Source organism: Euleptes europaea, chromosome 4 (genome assembly GCF_029931775.1).
Source record: "Euleptes europaea isolate rEulEur1 chromosome 4, rEulEur1.hap1, whole genome shotgun sequence".
In the NCBI taxonomy this organism is placed as follows: Eukaryota; Metazoa; Chordata; class Lepidosauria; order Squamata; family Sphaerodactylidae; genus Euleptes; species Euleptes europaea.
The window spans coordinates 71,142,643-71,163,834 of NC_079315.1; the positions used below are offsets into that span (position 1 = coordinate 71,142,643).

The 21,192-nt window shown below is 40.4% G+C and overlaps 1 protein-coding gene across 2 annotated transcripts in view; it reads left to right on the forward strand.

Moving 5' to 3' along the window:
* MCC (MCC regulator of WNT signaling pathway) overlaps positions 1 to 21,192 on the forward strand; it is a 249,633-nt gene that overhangs the window by 155,604 nt on the left and 72,837 nt on the right. For both annotated transcript variants that reach the window (XM_056848103.1, XM_056848104.1), the window contains 2 exons: positions 8,047 to 8,160; positions 16,778 to 16,920. In XM_056848103.1, the coding sequence (XP_056704081.1) occupies positions 8,047 to 8,160; positions 16,778 to 16,920 (257 nt within the window). The remainder of the gene's footprint in view (positions 1 to 8,046; positions 8,161 to 16,777; positions 16,921 to 21,192) is intronic.

Consider the following 21,192-nt stretch of genomic DNA (forward strand, 5'->3'; position numbering starts at 1 on the left):
GATTACATTGTTTTGGCTGACTGCATTTACTGCAGCACTTACGGTAAGTTTTGAGATCCTATACCTAGCTGGGTACTAAGAAATTCACTGGTTTAGCATCCTTGTCAGATACATTCACTTTATCATGTGCGTGCTTCTCTCACAGCTTCTTCTAGAAATTATACAATGCTTGCATGTATTATGGAACGATAAAGAAAATTCTACAAACCAAGAACTGGTTCTTGTTCAGAATGTCTGCCTTTATTCTCCATTTGTCTAGTCGGTATTGTGTGTCTCACTACATGAAATAATGACACTTATCAAGCCTGTGTGACAAGGAGTATCAGGTAAGTACAGGTTGAATATCCCTTATCTGGACTGCTCGGGACCAGAAGTGGTCTGTACTTTGGATCTTTCTGTATTTTGGAATATTTTGGAATTTTTGCATATACATAATGAGATATCCTGGGGATGAGACCCAAGTCTAAACACGAAATTCATTTATGTTTTATATATACTTTATACACACAGCCTGAATGTAATTTTAAACAATATTTTTAATAATTTTGTGTACATCGAACCATCAATGGCACTGCCGAGGGCCTGCGAGTAATGCCTGCATGCCGGCTCAAAAGGTCCAGTATTCAGATCAGTCCAGTTATCAGATTCCAGATAAGGGATACTCAGCCTGTATCAGCTGTATGCTATATTCACGTAGTCCTGAAATCTCTATTCTTCACACTGATAAGTTAAACGGCCTATATTTCTTTAAGTATATATTTGAAACTGTGAGTATTAGTAGAGTGTTTGTGGAATTCAGCCAAAGATGAGGAGTGATTAACTTGTATTGAAATCCCAAGTGTTTCAGTGTACAGCATGCCATTCATTTAAATAGATCTTAACTATATCTAATCTTTTCTAGATTGTCCCAAATTTTTGCTTGTATATTTTTAATGTGCACATGTTTACCTATTATAAAATTAATCATTGACTAGATATTTGTGTTGCTGGAACATTCCTTTCACTAAAAGGTAGCAGCTAAGAATAGAGTGATACTACAGTGAATATGCTCACATGCCAAAGCCCAAATAGCTATGAAATTCAACAAAATGCTGAGCGATCTGTTCACAAACTGACCATACTAGTATAGCAATTTAAATGGTCTGTGAATTACTGCTTTGTCTTGAAATCAAAACTGACCTTTATCCCACACCCACAAAAGAGAAAGAAAGAAATCTTTGCCAAACATTCTATTGTCAAACTTCCTCTTACTTTACATAGCGTAGAACAATTTGATTTGATTTTACTAACACATGCAGTAAAACAACACAGGGGGGAGGAGGGTTGAAACCCACCAAAAACTATAGAAGCAGCACCTGCAACTTGAAGAAATGAATGCCCTCAGAGGATGTTGCTAGGAAACCTCAACAGTATCGTCAGTTGAAGCCTTGGTTTTTGTCAGTAAAAGGCAGGGGGGTGGCAGGGCCCTTTCCAGGGCTGTTTTGGCCTTTGAGGGAGGTCTCATCGGGGCTAGGACTGGCAGCAACCAATGGGCAACTTGATATCACACAATTTGCATGACTCACCCAGGACTGACTGTTTGCTACAGTTGAAAAGCAGCCATCCCACACACAAAAAACAACAACAGTGTGGTGTAGGGATGAGAGTCTCAGAATACGATCTGGGAGATCTCGTTTTGAATCGCCACTCTTCTGTGGAAGCACACAGCGTGACCTTGGGCCGCTTACACATTAACAGCCTTACCTCACAGGGTTTATGTGAGGATAAAATGGAGTAGAGGAGAACGATGTAAGTTGCTTTGGGTCCCTATTGTGAAGAAAGGTGTGGTATACATGAAATAAATACAGCCAAAGATGGGGAGGAGATAAAAGGTAGGTAGGTTGGTTGGTTGGTGAAAAAACAGAGGAGGACACAGGGAAAGGTGACAATATGGTGGTTGCCAGCAGGTGGGAAATGAGGAAATGGTGCGGAGAAGGGGGAACAGGGGGGAAATGTGGTGTCCTTTGCATAGGGTTACCAGGTCCCTCTTTTCCTCCGGCGGGAGGCTTTTGCGGTTAAGCGTGCATGCATGGCACTTCCGGTTTAGAACCGGAAGTTCGGCTCACAAAGGGCCTTTACCTCTTAGTTTGAGTGGTAAAGCGGCCTTTTACCACTCAAACTAAGAGGTAAAGGCCCCTCGCGAGGCGGTACTTCCGGTTCTAAACCGGAAGTGCCGCGCGCGGTATGCATGCATGCGTGCACGTTTGCCCGCCGACCCTCAGGTGGTCGGCCAGCAGAGGGGGCAATTGCCGGGGGTTTGCCAGCCACCAGCGGGCACCTGGCAACCCTACCTTTGCAAGTTCTTGCAGGCTCCCCACCACATAGCTGGGCCCAGACTAGCAGATGACACTGCACAACTGGGACTTAGTTTTCCTGGGTAGAGGCTTCCGGGGGAGCGAAGGAGGGAAAGCTGAGGATGGGGAGCAGATAATGGTCAGTTGGCTGGTGAGTGGGAAAAAGCAAAGGAAGCCGGAAAAGGGGAGAGGCTATGGGAGATTTCAGGGAAGAAAAAGAGGAAATCATGGGGCTGGGGAAAATGAGATGGCCTCACAAGTCTTTGTGTGTCCCTTGTTTGTTTATTGTAAAAGCCAATGACTTGGTAAATGAATATGCTTGTCATGAATGGAGAAACCACCCTAAATATAGTATGGGATGCGTTTAAAGCGGTGATAAGGGGATTTATGATCCAGAAGAATGCGGCATGGAGGAAACAGCAGTTACAGTTAACTAACACTATTCTTTGGGATTTACAAAAACTTGAACAAGATTTACTTCTGGAACTACAAAAAGAAAAAAAAAGATGTTATCTTGAGAAAGATAAATGCCCTTAAACACCAACTGAATATGGTGGTTTCTGAAGACATGAATAAAAACTTGAAATATGCAAAACAAAGATACTTTGAGCAGGCAAATAAACCTGGCAAATTTTTGGCAACTCAGCTTCGAGATTCTTTTCAAAAGCGAATTATAGCTAAACTACAAACAGCAAAAGGACCTATTTACACCACAACAGACATCCAAAAAGAATTTGTATCCCTTTACACTAAGCTGTATCAAAAGGATGAAATATCAATTAAAAAGATGGAAAAAATTTTACACTCTACAAATATTAAAAAATTATCATTAGCCCAACAGAGACTACTTGACGAACCAATCTCTTAAGAGGAATTAGAAGAAGCCTTTAATAAACAAAAAATAGACAAAACTCCAGGACCAGATGGAATAACCGCTGCGTTTTATCGTACTTTTAAATCACATCTGATGAAACCTTTTCTGATGCTTTGTAATTCAATAATGGATACAGGAACAATACCTGAAACATGGTTGCATGCTTTTATTTCATTAATTCATAAGTCTGGAAAAGACCCTGAAAAAGTGGCTAATTATAGACCTATCTCGTTACTTAATGTGGATTACAAAATTTATGCTTCAGTTTTATCATCTAGAATCAGAAAATTTATTGATGAATTGATTCACGATGACCAAGCAGGCTTTGTCCCTGGAAGACAAATTAAAGACAATGTTAGGGTACTTTTGGATGCCTTGGAGTATTATGAACAGAGTATTCAACATAAAGCAGCTTTTGTTTTTTTAGATGCAGAAAAAGCGTTTGATATGGTTTCCTGGGACTATATGAAAAAGACCTTGGAAGTAATGAACTTTGGAGAAAAATTTAGAAGAGGCATAGACGCTATATATATTGTCGAAGGCTTTCACGGTCAGAGGTCATTGGTTCTTGTAACCGTGGTCTTGGAATTTTCTTTCCTGACGTTTTGCCAGCAGCTGTGGCAGGCATCTTCAGAGTAGTAACACTGAAGGACAGTGTCTCTCAGTGTCAAGTATGTAGGAAGAGTCAGAGAGGGGTTGGGTTTGAGCTGAGTACTGACCTGCAGACATAATGTGCTAATCATTGTCCTGTAAGTATCAAGATAATGTACTAATGAGAGTGTGGTATGTAAATATGGAAGCATTGTATCCTGAAATGATCTGGTAATGTGTGAAATCTGCATGGCTATTGTTGACTGTAGCCTTTGTTAGTCTGGAGGTTTTTCAGGGCAGGAAGCCAAGCCTTATTCATTCTTAAACTCTCTTCTTTTCTGTTAAAGTTGTGCTGATGTTTATGAATTTCAATGGCTTCTCTGTGCAATCTGACAAAATAGTTGGTAGAATTGTCCAGTCTTTCAGTGTCTTGGAATAAGACCCTGTGTCCTGTTTGTGTCAGTCTATGTTCAGCCACTGCTGATTTCTCAGGTTGGCCAAGTCTGCAGTATCTTTCATGTTCTTTTATCCTTGTTTGTATGCTGCGTTTTGTGGTCCCGATGTAAACTTCTCCACAGCTGCAAGGTATACGATATACTCCTGCAGAGGTGAGGGGGTCTGCTGCTGGCAAAACGTCAGGAAAGAAAATTCCAAGACCACGGTTACACAGCCCGGATAATCTACAAGAACCAACGCTATATATACTAAACAGCAAGCGAAAATACTGGTTAATGAATCAATGTCAGGAGAATGTAATATACAAAAAGGGACGAGACAAGGATGTCCACTTTCTCCTTTGCTTTTTATCTTGGTTTTAGAATCTTTATGTTGTAAGATTCGTGAATCGCAGGATGTAAATGGGTTAAAAATAAACAGGAATTTAAAGTGAGGGCGTTTGCGGACAACCTATTACTGATTTTAGATGACCCTAACAAATCTGCAATTAATTTGAAGGAGATATTGGACTCTTATAGCAAGGTCTCAGGATTTAAAATTAACCAAGAGAAAACACAAACAATTTTTAAAAATGTTTCTGGTTCAGAACAAAAACACTTTATTGCTATGACAGGCTGGCAGAAAGTGACTAAAGTAAAATACTTGGGAATTTGGATTGCTACAAGGAATGCGGACTTGGTTACTAACAATTACATTAAATTATGGGAAGAGATAAAGAAAGACATGATGATTTGGACAAATAAGAACTTGTCCCTGTTAGGCCGCATTTTGACAATACAGATAAATGTACTACCAAGATTGTTATTTTTGTTTCAAAATCTTCCCATTATATCCCAAGTAAAATACTTTAATACCTGGAAAAAAGACTTAATGAATTTTATCTGGCAAGGTAAAAAACCAAGGATTGCATATAAATACTTGACTGATTTGAAAGAAAGAGGTGGACTTGCACTTCCTAATTTTAAATTATATGCTGAAGCGGCTGCTTTAGTATGGTTGAAAGACTGGATGGACTTAAAAAATATACGATTACTGGATTTAGAGGGATATGACAATAGAAGTGAATGGCATGGTTATTTGTGGTACAATAAAGTTAAATCTCATGCATCATTCCAGCAACATATGGTTAAATCATCTCTTTATAGGATATGGACTAGATATAAACACCTATTAGAAGTAAAAACTCCGTTGTGGGTTTCAGCACAAGAAATGTTAACTTTACGTCCATTAAGACCGGCCCAATTTTTAACTTATCAAGATCTTCTGAAATGGGAAGGTATAAAATGTTCACTTAAAGACTATGAAGAAGTTAAAGACTTACTGACTTGGTTCCAGTACCACCAAATTAATTCGGTTTTTCAACAAGACCTGAAAACAGGATTTTCTAAAACCAAATCAACCTTACAGAAACTTTTACTGGATACAAATGATCATCTAATATCTAAGATGTACAAACTATTGTTAGAACTTTATTGTGAACAAGATCGAATAAAACCAACTATGATTAGCTGGGCGCAAATGTTGGGCCATGATATAATGTTGCAAAAATGGGAAAGGCTATGGACAAGAGATTTGAAACTTATATCCTCGCATCTGTTAAGAGAAAATATATATAAAATGATGTATAAATGGTATTTAACACCGAAGAAACTAGCAAAATCATTTCCCACAATGTCACCAAACTGTTGGAAATGTAATAAGGAAGTTGGAACATTTCATCATATTTGGTGGACCTGTGAAAAAGCTAAGGAATTTTGGGAGATGATATATAATGAAATAAGGTTGATTTTACATCAAAATATTCCTAAAACACCTGAAATGATGCTATTGAGCATGATACCGGACACTATTCTTATTCATCGGACTTTGTTAGTATATGCCACCACGGCTGCACGGGTGATATATGCAGCTAAATGGAAAACTGATGAGATACCGACCAGAAAAGACTGGATAAATAAAATGCTGGAATTGACAGAGATGGCGAAACCTACGGCTTTGATAAATCAGAATGATAATGCACAATTTTTGGGGGAATGGGAGGCGTGGAGAAATTATTGTGAAAATTACTTTTTAATGGGACCGTTTAAAGGATATTCTTTGATTTAATCTCTCATGTATACCTTGTATTATGAACATAATAAGATATTTAATGAATAACATCAGACATGATAAGTAAATATTTCTATATATATTCATTAACCAATATGGGAATTAGTTTAAATAGCAAAAGTATGTACACTTTATTTGTAGGTGGAAGAGGGTGAGGGGGGAGTCATTATATGTTTATTATAGATATATTATAGATTTTTTATTATTTTTATCAAATTTTAGTGTTAAATGCTGATTTTTACATGGATGTATTAAATGAAGGAAAACAATTAAAAAATTTTTTTTAAGTAAATGAATATGCTTGTCTATTCAGTGTGAAGAGTCATATTTGTTTTCTCACCCAAAATGATTTTAAATTTCTCCTTTAAAAAAAAAAGATTTTATGGGGCAGGGTGTCCCTTTTGACTTGATCTTAATCACCCTTATAAAATTAAACCAGATAATGTAACATTGTCTGAAATCAAACCTGAACTTTGTGTATTGTGTAATGTAGATGGTCGTTATTCTCTCACATTTACAGATTTTGCATTACCTATTTTGTGTTATGTTTTTCCTTGGTCTCTGTTGTTGAAGTTTGAATCTTGGATAACTCATATAACTCTTGAATGTCAGATTCAAGAACAGCATGAAATCAGTTATTGAAGACTAAGGGCAAAGAAGGCTGCCTAAAAGTGATACAGACAGTGTAAAAATGATACTTAGTAAACATAAAGAAAAGTTATGACACAAGGTAGTGCTGTACTTATAAATTAGATCTTGAGTCAAGGTTCCTTGGAAAGAGAAATAAACTGATAGAATAATGTATATAAAGCCTCTGAATATCCAGGATGTGCCTGTTGGGAGCTAATTTGACTTTGACTCCCTAGCAGTGTCTTGTATGTGTCTGTTTTTGCATAGGAGAGTGCAAGTTAGAGCCTGTATATGCCAGAGATATAATTTGAGCATCATAATCCAAAAGTAGCTTTAGATATCCATATTTTGCTTTTATCAGTAATTTTGATATAATTATTTAATTCAGATAAGCCACCCAGGAAAAGAAATATGTTCCCTGCCCTTTAGTTCGCTTTTGGTAATCTTAAACTAGATTAATTACTGTGAGACCTGGGGAAATAAACCCTGACACTACCTGAACATTGTAGGTCATTAAACTGGGGAAATTTTGATTCATTTTACAGAATGGCATCTAAAGCCCTATGCCTTCACTAATATTCTCTAAAATAGTGTTATGGTGTTCATGTAGCCCATATACATAACCTGATACCACTGCCTGTAAGGAAATAATCTTTGTTGACCATGTAAATATGTTTCACCATGTGAACATACACTATTTTGTTAGTAGTGGTGATGTTTGGTCAAGCCTTCCTATAGCCAGTGATGATGGCACTGTCTAATACAAATAAAAGTGAGCCAAAATATTTTGTATGCCTTCAGTAGCATAAAACTCAGAGCCAGCGTAATCTAGAGTGATTTAAAATAATGCACAAAGATTCAGAAATAAGAACTAAGTGGAAGTATTTGAGGTGATGATTAGTTTTTCCTGTTTTGTGTTTGAAAAATTCTGGAATGTGAAATATCACACTAGTCTTCAGTCATTTCCATGGCCTATGTTATTTCAGAGTAAATCTAAGCAAGCAGTACACGTGGATTGTATTTCATTTAGCTGCTTCTGCTTGTGTGTTACAGCTCCACTTAGCAGCTCTGGCATCACTGAAAGGAGACATCGTTGAACTTAATAAACGCCTGCAGCAAACAGAACGGGAGAGGGATTTGCTAGAAAAGAAATTGGCAAAGGCACAGGTAAGTGATTTATTCAGTGTGCTAAAAATGTTTTTGCTGTTGCTGCTTTGAACATCTTAACCAGGTTGAATGCACTGTTGGAAGATAGCTCTTGGTCAAATAAAAGAGGGACTTTTAAAATACGGACACGATGAAAAAATTGGAAAACAGTATGAACTGTTGTTTAGGAAAAAACGTAAAAGTGTCTTCTACGTGTGTAGTCTAGATTGTTTTTAAAGGAGAAGACATAATTTTGTTTGCATAGACCTAGAGTCCCATGTATACTTCTTTGAAAGACAGAGCTTCTGGAACTGTGGGCTACTCTCCTAACATCATTGAATGGGGCACAGCTGGATATATGCACTGAGTTTCCCCTTCCACTGATGTGAACTGTCTGTTCCTTAGACAATTCATGGGTTTGCCTTTCATCAGCAAACTTGCTTTGAATTTGGTTTGTATCAGATTACAAGAGGGATGCAAAATGATGCAACCCATCTGTCATGATTTTCTACTCCTTTTAGACTGGCTGACACAATGAGAGTTCTTTGTTTCAGTCTGTTTCAAAATATCGGCCACATGTTCGCTGGACTCTGGAACAGCTCCAACCCATTGGGGGGGGTATCCCCATCTCTTCTTTGCAGGGTGTGTGTCAAATATTTAGGTTTTTATTTGTATCTGTTTTAAAACATGGTTACCCCACCTTAAAAAAAGCTCACAGAAGTTAAGATGTTTGAGTAGGGTTTTTTTGGGGGGTGGGGGTTTCAAAATTGTATTTATTATATTTTAGGTTTATTTTAGAAAACATAAATATAGGTTAAAAACTTAACCCAACACCTCTCTCTGGTCCAAAAATGGATTGCAATTCCAGCTGCCTATCAATTGCCCATCTTGAAAAGTCACACCAAAAAAAAAAACCAAATACAGCAACAATAGGAGCCCCATGGCGCAGTGTTAAGCTGCAGTACTGCAGTCAAAAGCTCTGCTCACGACCTGAGTTCGATCCCGACGGAAGTCGGTTTCAGGTAGCCGGCTCAAGGTTGACTCAGCCTTCCATCCTTCTGAGGTCGGTGAAATGAGTGCCCAGCCTGCTGGGGGTAAAGGGAAGATGACTGGGGAAGGCACTGGCAAACCACCCCGCAAACAAAGTCTGCCTTGGAAACGTCGGAATGTGACGTCACCCCATGGGTCAGGAATGACCTGGTGCTTGCACAGGGGACCTTTACCTTTACAGCAACAATAAAGGGAAGGCACTTGAGAAGAACAGTTCCTTAAAGGCCTTTCTAAATGCTTGTAAAGAGGAAATGGGCAATGTATTTCAAGATAAGTAAAGGCAATGCGATGCATATCAGGCCAAACATCTTAATTTTAATTGTATGCTGATGGGGTTTGAACTGATGGTGACAGATGAGAGGAAAAGGGCCTTGGGATTGGGTTTGATAACTTGCTGAAAGTTCTTGCTCGGTGTGCTGTGACAATTTTTAACAGGCAAACACCATGCTGGGGATCATCAGGAAAGGGAGAATAAAACTGCCATTACAGTGGTACCCTTATACAAGCTCCTGGTGCAGCCATTCTGTATAGTGTACAGTTCTGGTCAATATTGATGCAATTGTTGTTGCTGCTGCCATTGCACAGCACGTGCACAAGTGGAACTGTGCTAAGCACATTTTCGATTCTGCTCAAGTATCACTGGATCCAACCGTCTGACTGGCTGCTGTTGGATACAGGATGCTGCATGGGCTAGATTGTCCAGCACACTAATCTTATAATTGGACAAATGCTCTGCAAGCTCTCTAGAAAGTTCTATGAGCACTCTCAGGTGCATACCATCTGGCCTGGGGAATTTGTACTCACCTGTTGCAGCCAGGTGCTTTTCAACTACTTCTCTGTTCATGTCAACCAGCAGCCCGGATGGCTTGCCTTGTCTACAGCCATCTCTAGATGAGCCTGGTCTCTTCTTCCCCCTTTTTCTCCGGCCTCCTCTTGTGGCGGTTTCAGCATGGGGCCAGATCCTGTTTGGGGAAAAGCTGGCCTGCAAGCCCCCTTTTCCCAGGCTGGGGACCCCAATAGGGGTTTTTGGGAAGGCCTGTGTGTGGACAGGCCCAGACGTGTGCTGTAAGGTCATCCTCCCAAGTGGCAGGGGACCACACAGTGGCTGCCGTCCATGTGGGTCCCGGATACTGCCATCTCAGGCTGCGCTCAGCAGGGTGCTGGGCGCAGGATACATCAGCTGGCAACGGGTCACCTGATGTCAGGACGCTGCCTCCATGCTTGCCAATGCCTAGTGCTGTAAATAATAAAGTTGTGGCCTGTTTTCATCCATACAGGTTGTCTTGTCTTCAATGGGGCCCTTGGGCTAGCCCCCCGGGGGGGAAAGGTTGGAGCTGGGGGGGGGGACCATGCCGAGGCTGCGGGATCCCTCCTAGGCCTGGGCCCGCAAATCTGCAGCAGCATTATCCTGCCTGTGTTCCACAGCACCTAATATATTAGGCATGCTCCTCTGATCCTTTTTTCATTTCCAAAGTTATTTGATAAAGGGTAAACTATTTTTGAGATCTGTCTGTGTTGCTTTTATCTTGTCTGTTATCTCATTGAGTGTTGTTTTATGTGTTTGCAGCTTGTTTCTTTGCTAGCTGTCTTAAGTGTGAGATAAGGTGGGATGTAAATATTTTAAATAAGAAAATGTATCCTACCATTCCACTGAGCAAACTTTAAAGCCTTTTTCCAACGGAAGGAGTCTTCTTTCAATTTAATTGGCTTTTCTGTTGGAGGAAAAGGCACTTAAGTAGGAAGAAGTCTCCTTAGCCTAGAGGAACTTCCTTCAGCCTATGATAGGATGCATGCCTGTATCTTTTAAGTCATGATGAAACAGAAGACTTATCGTGAAACTGTTTCATCCCAGACTATTGTTACAATGACTTACTTTAATTCATTGTAATACAGTTTTTTTAGATTGCCACAAACATAAAATTGGGAAATTCCTGCTCTGGAATACTGGAATGCTGTCTGTCTGGTGCAAAAGTGAAGAAATTACATAGAGTGACTTTTTGCAGAATGATTCAATGTAATTATCGAGCTGAGTTGGCTTTGTGACAAATTGATTAATTTGATTTGCTTGTTGGTGGATGGCCTGGAAATGCACATGATCTCCGTGTCATAATAGAACTGAGATACAGAGTTTTAGTCAGAATCCTTAATCCTTCTGTTCTACCCACTGACACATTCAAGCATCATATTCAACTGTAGACAAACAACCCTGCGAGGGGGGGACCTTTGGATGATTATTCAGGTATTCATCCCATGCTTAACATAACAGTAAATTAATCCTGTTGGCATTGTACCTCTCCCCACCCAACTGAACTGGAATTTCCCTGTGAATTCCAGATGCTATTGGGTGTGTTGAATCAGATAATGACTTGCAGTATCCTGACTTCTTGTCTAGCTTTCATTGCCAAAATTTGACTTCTATCTCATTCAGGTACCTGGGCCTGTGGGGAATTTATTACCAGATATCTGGGTTGTGAGTTTAGTCTTATAATAAAATATGTTTATGTAATGTTTACTAATATGCTATTACAGGTTTTGATAAAGATGCAGGCATTTTGTTTATTATATCAGTATTCTGTGCCTGACATTGTTTTTCTTACTGTGTTTCTTTAGTAATAATTTTACTGCCCAGAGTTTTTCCAGGTACCTATTTTTTATGTAGGAAATCAGGCTTAAATTGACATAATGCCTGGATTTCCACGTTGTATGAGATTTATCTCTGTAACCTTATCCCCAAAAATGTTTGCAAAGCTCTTGACTTTTTTTGTTTTTCTAGCTACCAGAATTGCTCTACATTTGAAAGCATTTTTCTTATCTAGGTATTGCCTTTGCCAATCACTTACCTTCCAAACAGTGTTATGAATTGCAGTTAATCCTGAGACTGCATCATAGTGATGAAGCTACCTTAATTTTATAAATGAAGAATTGCAAATTATCTACTGCTACCACATGAATATATGATAGTAGGTATAGTGCTTAAAGTGTTGAACTAGGAGCTGGGAGATTTGAGTTCAAATCCTCCCTCTGCCATGAAACTTGCTGAGTGACCCTGGGCTAGCCTGTCTTTCTCTGTTCAATAATGTGTGTTTCTGTTTTATCTGGACTGCCAGCAGCCTGGATTCAGAATTGACCTAAGAAGGAAAATACATAAATTTGTTTTCTAAGCTCACTGAGCCCTTTTCCAACATTTGATGCCCTCACTCATTTTTAGTCTGCTGCATTTGCTATATGTGTCTGTCAACAGATAAGGTTTGTTTTGAAAAATGTGGTCCGTGTGTTGATTTGAGGGAGCTCAAGATGGCTAAAATCCGTTAATACCAATCCATTTATCTTTAGACGAGATAAACAGTATTCATTTCTTCAGTACACAGCTTAGAGAGATGAAATTTGTTAGAGTTTTTATGTATTGTCGGAAAATAATTGTTACACTCAAAACTATCTGAAATATAATTTTAGTTCTGAGGGGGGAAATGCTCCAGAACTGGATAGACATGGCTTTGATTTAAAAAAAAAATAGAGCTGGTGTGCACTAGAGTGTATCATAGGAAACTGTATAAAAAGAAGTACTGCAGAACATTTTCATGTGAAAGTTATGAAAGAAAGCAAAAGATTATCTGAAAAGAGGATGTGATACATTCCTCAGATGTGCTGCTGGCCCATCTTAGACAAGAGAGATATTACGGATCTCCAAGCATTTCTTGGAAATAAATTTCAGGTGCATTCATCTCTGATCCAAATTGGGGGCCCTGCAGAGAAAAGGGCTATGCAGAGATCCTTCCACCCATCAAAATGTCCCTTCCTGTGCCAGCCTGTTAGTACACGGGGGTGTGGGTGTGGGGAGAGAGAGAAGGGTACCATTGATTTAGAGCTGATCTTAGAGTTCAGTTTCAGGACAGTAAAAAGATATCAACAAAATCTCTATGACAGCAGCATACGTGGCAGATCCAGTCCTGGAGTCTGTTGGATTTATTGGTTGTGCAATTTCTGCAGACTTCCTGGCCAGGACATTTCTCTGATTGGACTCTGGAGCACTGAAGTTCTCCTAGTCTAGGTCAGGGAACATCTGCTTTTTTTTATGGGAGAGACTGTTTAGGAAACCTTTTATGCAAGCTCTTTAAACTGGAAAAGAAAAATATAGCCGTATGAGAGACAGTGTACTGAAACAGTTGGCTCCTACATCTGCAGAGCTTGTGCTATCAAGTTCAAGGCAACACCCACATACTACTGCATGGTCTCCCTTTTCAGGTGATTGACACCTGATGGTGATGCTATTAGTTGCTACAGTCTCAGGCTGAGGAGCGGATTCAGATACAAAGTGGAGTGCTTGTGCCTGTCTGCCTTTTACATTTTTACCCTGCCCTTCCTCTTAAGATCAAGATGGTGTGTACCGTTCTCCTTTCCTCCATTCTCTTTTCCTTCATTCTGTCTTCTCAGAAATCTTTGAGAGTGTTACACACTCAAGGTCACCCACTGGGAGCTTCAGTGAGTCTGGAGCTGAACTCAGGCCTCCTCAGAACTAATCCAACTTTTTAATAGTTTCCTATAGAAAGTCTTCTGAAGTGCTCTGGTTTCAGTAAAAGTGGGAAACAAAACTTATTCTAGACATAAAAAACTACCAATAGATAGATAGATAATTTATTTGCGGCACGTAGCCAGTGAAAAACTACCGTATTTTTCCGTGTCTAAGACGCCCCCATGTATAAGACGACCCCTATTTTTTTTGAACCCAAAATTAAGAAATCAGGGGTCGTCTTATACATGGGGGCGTCTTATTCATGGAAAAATACAGGTGGGGAAGAGAGTGGGGCCCATCGGAAGGCCGGCCGCCGGCTGGACAGGGTGACTGGGTTCTTCCCCGCCCCCTCTCTTCCCCGCCCGAATTTTTCCGTGTATTCTGTGTATAAGACACCCCCCCAATTTTTTACTATTTTTTAAAAGAAAAAAACATTGTCTTATACACGGAAAAATACGGTAATCAAACCTGTCAGATTCTGGTCTTTCACACTGAGATTAAGCAGCAACCACAGGCTCCAGGAATGTGCACTCGTACGTTCTGATGAGACCTTGCCACAGGCCATTTCTTCTTTTCTGGAGAAACCCGAGTATTGGCTCTTCGCTTTGATTAAGAACATTATGGGGAAGAAGCAAGTGGGTGCAAAGAAACACTTTGGCGGTCACCACGTTGGGGATCACTGCTCCAGCTACCCAAATCATGAAGATGCTATACATTTTCTAGTTGTTCCTGTTCTAATGATTGTTGCAGACCTGTTGCTTTAACAAAATGGTTTGACTTGAACAAGATGGGTTTAGAATTATTTGAAAACAAGTGGGGACCCACAAGAAACTTGCAGAAACAGCTGTCCCATTCCTCCGCCTTTGCTTCCTCCTTTCTCCTCCTACTTCTTTCAGTCTCTCACTCTTTGTCCCTCCTGCCACCCCTTTTCTTACTCTTGCTCTCCTTCATGCCTGTCACTTTTTCTCTCTTTCTGCCCACATCACCCTCCCGGCCGCCCACCTTCTCTCCCCCCCCCCTCCGCAGCAGTAGCTCTCCCGGAATCACAATGAACCTCCCAACTACAGAGATCAGTTCCCTTTAGGGTTGCCAGCTTCAGGTTGGGAAATTCCTGGCGATTTGGGGGTGGAGCTTTGAGAAGATGAGAAACTGATCTATATCATCTGGCAATCAGTTGTAATTCCAGGTGATGTCCAGCCCTCACCTGGAGGCTGTCAACCCTAGTTCCCCTGGAGGAAATGGCTGCTTTGGAGGGCGTCTATGGCATTATACCCATCTGAGGTCCCTCCCCTCCTCAAACCCTCCCCACCCCAGGCTCCACCCCATAAAACTCCAGGAATTTCCCAACCTAGAGTTGGCAATTCTATCTCCTTCCCATCCAACAGCCAACCTACCTTTATATGACCCTCTGTCTTACGTTTTCCATCTCCTCCTCCCCTGCAGCCTCCACTTTTAAAAACTACAGTATTTCTCCTTAGTGGGGGCCAAAACAGCTTGCATTAGCCTTCTCTCCTCCTTTCTATCCGCACAACACCCCTGTGAGGTAGGTTAGGCTGAAAGTATGTGATTGGTCCAAAATCATCCAGTGAGCTTCCATAGGAAGATGGGGATTTTAACCTGGGTCTCGCAGACCCTGCTCTGACGCTCTAACTGCGCCACCACACTGGCTTTCAAAGGTGGCTGCTGTTGAACAGTAGCAAGCAGCCAGGCCTGGTTGAATCATGCAAGTCAGATGGTATCAAGTCACCCAGAGGTTGCTGCCAGGCCTAGGGTTGCCAGCCTCCAGGTGGGACTTTGAAATCCCCTGGAATTACAACTGAACTCCAGTCAAGTGAGATCTGTCCCCAAGGAGAAAATGGCTGCTTTGGAGGGTGGACTCTATCGCATTTTACTCTGCTGAGACCTCTTCCCTCTCCAAACCGTGCCCTCCTCAAACTTCGCCACAAAGTCTCCAGGAATTTCCCATCCTGGCGCTGGCAACTTAGCCAAGCCTGGCCCCAAAGAGTCTCAAAGCCTCAAAGGCCAAAATAGGCCTGGAAAGGGCCCTGCCCCTCCACATGCCTTTTACTCACAGAATCTGAAACCCAGAACCTGTGGTTGCCTAGCAACAGCCGTGGAAGGAATCCGTTGCTTAAACCTACAGATGCTCCTTTTATCATTTTTTGGATTAAAAAACCTGTCAATTTTTTTTTTAGATTTCAGTTTTTCTGCAAACCTGGGGCCCTTTTCAGGTTTGTAGAATGATCTGTCTTGCCTGTTCACAGCTCCTGTCATCGGATTTAAGTATCCAGAGATTTGGCCAGTTCATAAAGATTTGGCCAACTTCACTGAAAGTATGTGATTGGTCCAAAATCATCCAGTGAACTTCCATAGGAAGATCAGGATTTTAACCTGTAGATAAGATCAGATTAATGGTCCTAGATCAGAGTGAAGGTGGTGTTATTTTCTTTGTTGAAAACAGTGCTGAAATCTGCAATGAAAGTTAGTATGGTGTACTAATTAGTGTGTCTGCCTGGGATCTGGGAGATCCAAGTTCAAAATCTCACTGTGCCATGAAAACTCACTAGATGAGCTCAGGCCAGTCATTCTTTCTCAGCCTAACCTACTTTACAACATGATTGTTAGACTACAATGGAGGGAGGAAGGAACAACTTTGGGTCTCCATTGGGGAGAAAGGAGGGTATAAATAGCTAAATAAAATAAATGTTGTAATAAAGGCACTGTGAGACTACTGAATGAGAGGATTTCATTTTGGAGATTTTTTTGTTTGTGTGCTTTTTTGTCCAACAATAAAGAGGTGACCAAAACACAAAGTCAATACAAAAAGCAAAACTATTTGCAGTGTGTGTTGTCATGTTCTGAATATCATCCAATTAAATGAAACTCAAATATCCTGGAAAACTACCTGCTAAGCCATGTTTTAGGCTTTTTTGTAGTTTCATAGTCAAAACCTGCAATTAGGTTTTATGAGGGGGAAGCTGACACAGCATAAGAAGCGATGCTTTGCATTTAATTTCTGTGTAGCCAATAGTAATGCCCATATTCTTCCTTTTAACTTCTTTATTCTGCTGTTTTTAGTGTGAACAGTCTCACCTAATGAGAGAGCACGAAGATGTGCAAGAGCGGACGACGCTTCGCTATGAAGAGCGAATCACAGAGCTCCACAGCATTATTGCAGAGTTAAATAAAAAAATTGACCGACTGCATGGAACTACGATCAGGTACAGTCATCCCCATGAACTCTGGTATCCAGATCCCAACACGATGCCGTGTCTCAAAGTCTTCATAAAATAAAATAATATCCCTTGTCTGAACACTTTAAAAATATACATCTCCCACCTTAATTTTTTTCACTGAGTTATGTCCCCTGATTCCTACACCCCAGTGCTGCTAAGTGAACTAGCCACTTAACACTCCCCCTTTGCCACCTCTTTTCCAGTGGTTCTCTTCCCTGAGCCGAATATTCTCTATGCTATGATGTTCATGTCATTTTTGCCTACAGACAGATATGTGAAGCAGTCTGGAACTTAAGGTCCTTCTTGCAATGATTCCAATAAGGCCATGAGCTATACTTGGAAAAACTAAGCTTGACAATTGATAAACTTATTTTAATCATGATATAAAAATTGTTTCTAGCTATGGATACTCCTTATGTGCCTATGATCAGTTCTTTCTCAGACATGCTGGCACTTGTTGTGTACTGGTCGTTAATGAGACTGTGTTGAGCTGCTACGGTTGTATTTGCCTTTTTCAGCATGTGATAAAGCTGCGTCTTAAAGGTATCCAAATGAGCTAGGATGAAAACACTTGCTAGTTATTCCACGCTCTTGTCAGAATATAAATAGTTACAAGTTACTTTCCATAAAAAGAAAAACTGACACGTTCTAAATGAAGAGAACTTCGAACCACTCAGAAATAACACACACATTAATTGTTAAGTCACAGTGTTGCAATTTCATCCTTGTGCCTTTTAACTAGTGGTTTGTCAGATCATTGTAGTGTAATTTGTGATACTTCAACAAGGCCTGAAGGAGATAAGGCGTACTGTGACCTGATTTGGAAGTTAAGATGTTTGCTCTGGCCTCAAGGGGATAGGGTGGGGTGTTCCAAATGGCTGCCTACATAATGAGGCTTACCCTTAAAAAGGAATCTCTGGTGATTTTGCTAGCTTCTCTTCACTGTTGATTCAATCCACCTCCTTATCTCTGATACCCCATCCCTTGAAGTATTACAACATGGATGGTTTCATTCATTCACGATGGAGGTGAGGTAATTTAGCTGATGAGAAATAGTTGGTTGTAACTAATGAGACCAACTAATGAGAAATAGTTGGTTGTAACTAAGTATTGGTAGTGTTGGAATGGTGAGCATATCCGCACATCACTCTTGAATAGGATTGGTCATGGGGGGAAACAGTGTCGTAACAGTAATTTCTGTGCCTACCTATTGATTTTCATGTGTCTTTATTCTCCAAGCTCACAGTATTATTTTTCCAGATTTTAGAGACTTACACATCTATATGATTTCTGTTCTCCAACAATTCTACTTTTGGTTCTTGTAGGTTATCCGGGCTGTGTAACCGTAGTCTTGGAATTTTCTTTCCTGACATTTCTCCAGCAGCTGTGGCAGGCATCTTCAGAGTAGTAACACTGAAGGACAGTGTCTCTCAGTGTCAAGTGTGTAGGAAGAGTCAGAGAGGGGTTGGGTTTGAGCTGAGTACTGTCCTGCAGAAGTAATGTGCTAATCATTGTCCTGTAAGTATCAAGATAATGTACTAGTGATAATGTACGGTTACACAGCCCGGATAACCTACAAGAACCAATGAACTCTGACCGTGAAAGCCTTCGACAATAAATTCTACTTTTCTTTTTAACAATTCAGTAAAAAGTACGCAGATAGGGTCAGGAAGGGGGCTTTGTTTTATAGGCCACGTTTGTGCTTTCTGTCCCATTCAAAGTCTAAAATTGCCCTCTCCCTTTAACTATACTGTGTTGCATTTTCACAGTTTCAGAAGTCTAGTTTTATTTAGCCTTTCTGTGGTGAAGCCCTACATATCTAGCTGCAAATGTCACATTGTGTCCTGCCATTGCTTCTGATGCAGCTGATGTTGTAGCGGTTAAAAGATTAAGCCAGCAATCATTGCTAATTGTCGCATCTCACTGATGTTACAATTGCTTGCAAAAGCTCATCTATCTTGGGACTATAATAAAAATAGTTTTAAGAACTGTGGGCTGCAGCTGCAGACAATTGCATGTTAAGCCTGCAATATAAATGTCAAAACTTTTTATGAGCATTGGCTAACTTTTGATGAGACATCAGTTATGCGTACACTACCAGTTTGTGGGAAAGAGACCCTAGAATTTGGAGTGACCCATGAGGTGATGGTCTAAATTTGTTGAAGAATGGGGGAAAGTTTTCTGCTTTGGTCTGTTTCAGAAGTCTAGATATCAAAAGTCTGCATTAGAGGCATCCATAATGCATCCATGATCAGCACTGTGCTGACTTGGAGAAGACTGAATGTCTCTACTACTTCACTGTGCAACAAAAGTATAGACTAAACTTCCATGTATTGGATGTATGTTCATTTTTTGGTGTGTTTTTGGCTTTATTTGCCTTTTTCACATTCTTTTATGTGAATGTGCAGTAATGCTATCATTGTGGAAAAGAGAAAGGTCTGTCTTGAAGAGGACAAACAGTATATGCCTAGGCTGACCCTTTTTCTGAGTTATGCGTCAGTTATGCGTTCTGAAACAGACCAAAGCAGAAAACTTTCCCCCATTCTTCAACAAATTTAGACCAGTACACAGATATGGTAGAACAGGAGTGCATTAGATCTGGACTAAAAGGTCAGTCATTGGAAGGGCAGTGTGCTGTGATCAAAGAAAAGAAAAACTGCAGAAAATAGAACTGAATTTTCCAGCTCTGCGAACATGGCCTGAGTTGCAATAACATTTTTAGGAAATCTATTTAGCTTTCGGTATTTTATTCTCCTTGTGCATTCACCACAAAATGGAACTGATAGAACAGTTAACCCCATAACAGAACAATATTATTTATCATAAAACTCTTTAAATTCTTACACAGCAAAAATATACTACACCTGCACATGTATGTATTTAATTAATTAAAACAATTCCATTCCACCTTATCTTCTCAGACTCAAGGCAGCTATTTTTAGTCTGTGTCTCCAAATCTTGCATATTAGTGCTTTGGGTTTTTTTGCCCTCCTCACCTTTATTTGGTACCTCAATAAGGGCACCGAGCATTTGAGAAGAAACTGGTTCAAGTTCTCCTCTGCTCCAAGTGGTATGTGTAAAGTTCCCTAGAGGTGTTCCGTGCTGGTACTGATCAGAAACAGTAAGGAAGTGCAGTGCCTCTTGACCATTGGGAGACCCATTATAACCCCTGGGGAGCAGCCCGGGCAGCCCATTCCTCAAGGGGGAAACAGTTAGGCAGCAGCCAGGAGAAGCACATCCGTGCTGCATCAGCAGAGGCTTCCTGGCTGCCAAAAATAATATAAAAAGAATTTAAAATATAAAAGATGGAAAATGTCCCCATTGAAAACAGCAAGGCTACGCCACCAAAAAAGGGGCGTTCCCAGTTCGAAAGGGGTTAGGAAGCTGCCTAAATGACTGAATTTTCATTTCTGTGTAGTAAGTTTATTTTAAAATAAATCATTATGGTTTAAATTTCCGAGGTAAGGTATCCTTGACCTGGATAGCTATCCTGATCTCGTCAGATCTCAAAAGCTAGCAAGGTTGGCCCTGGTCAGAATTTGGATGGGAGATCACCAAGGAGAATACCAAGGTTGCTACACATAGGCAGGCAATGGCAGCCCACCCCTGAATGTCTCTTGCCTGGAAAACCCTATGGGATCACCATAAGTCAGCTGCAACTTGACGGCAAAAAGAGAGAGAGAGAGAGAGAGAGAGAGAGAGAGAGAGAGAGAGAGAGAGAGAGAGAGAGAGAGAGAGAGGAAGATTTCCCCTCTTCTGGTTCACACATTTCAAAAACCCAAAACAATCATTCTCAAATATTTTCTTCACTATCTACTAAGCTCTCATGTGAGCTTAGGTAAGATCCGTCTCTTCTGTTAAAGGGTATCTGTCCTTTCAGGAGATTAATCTAACCTGTGTACCAATGACAAGTTTCTCTGTAGTGGATCCTACCCTTTGGAAATCTGCTAGGGAGATTCGTAGAGTGTCTTCTCTGGTAATAGTTAGGAAGTTTGGCAAAGGTATTTTGTTCCAGCGAGCCTTTGGGAATTAGTTGCAAATTTCTTTTTCATTGCCTAGATGTTTGGTTTTTTAGAATCTCTCTGTGGGGTTTGAATGGGCTTGTAAATTTGAGCAATTATTTAAGAGTGAATTTTTATGTACTCCTTGGTTACTGTTTTCTTGGGTTGCAATTTTATTGTGAGGTAAGCTGTTGTTTTTATTGTTACATTTAATGAATTATTGTGATTTTATTATTTTTGTAAACATCTCTCTCTG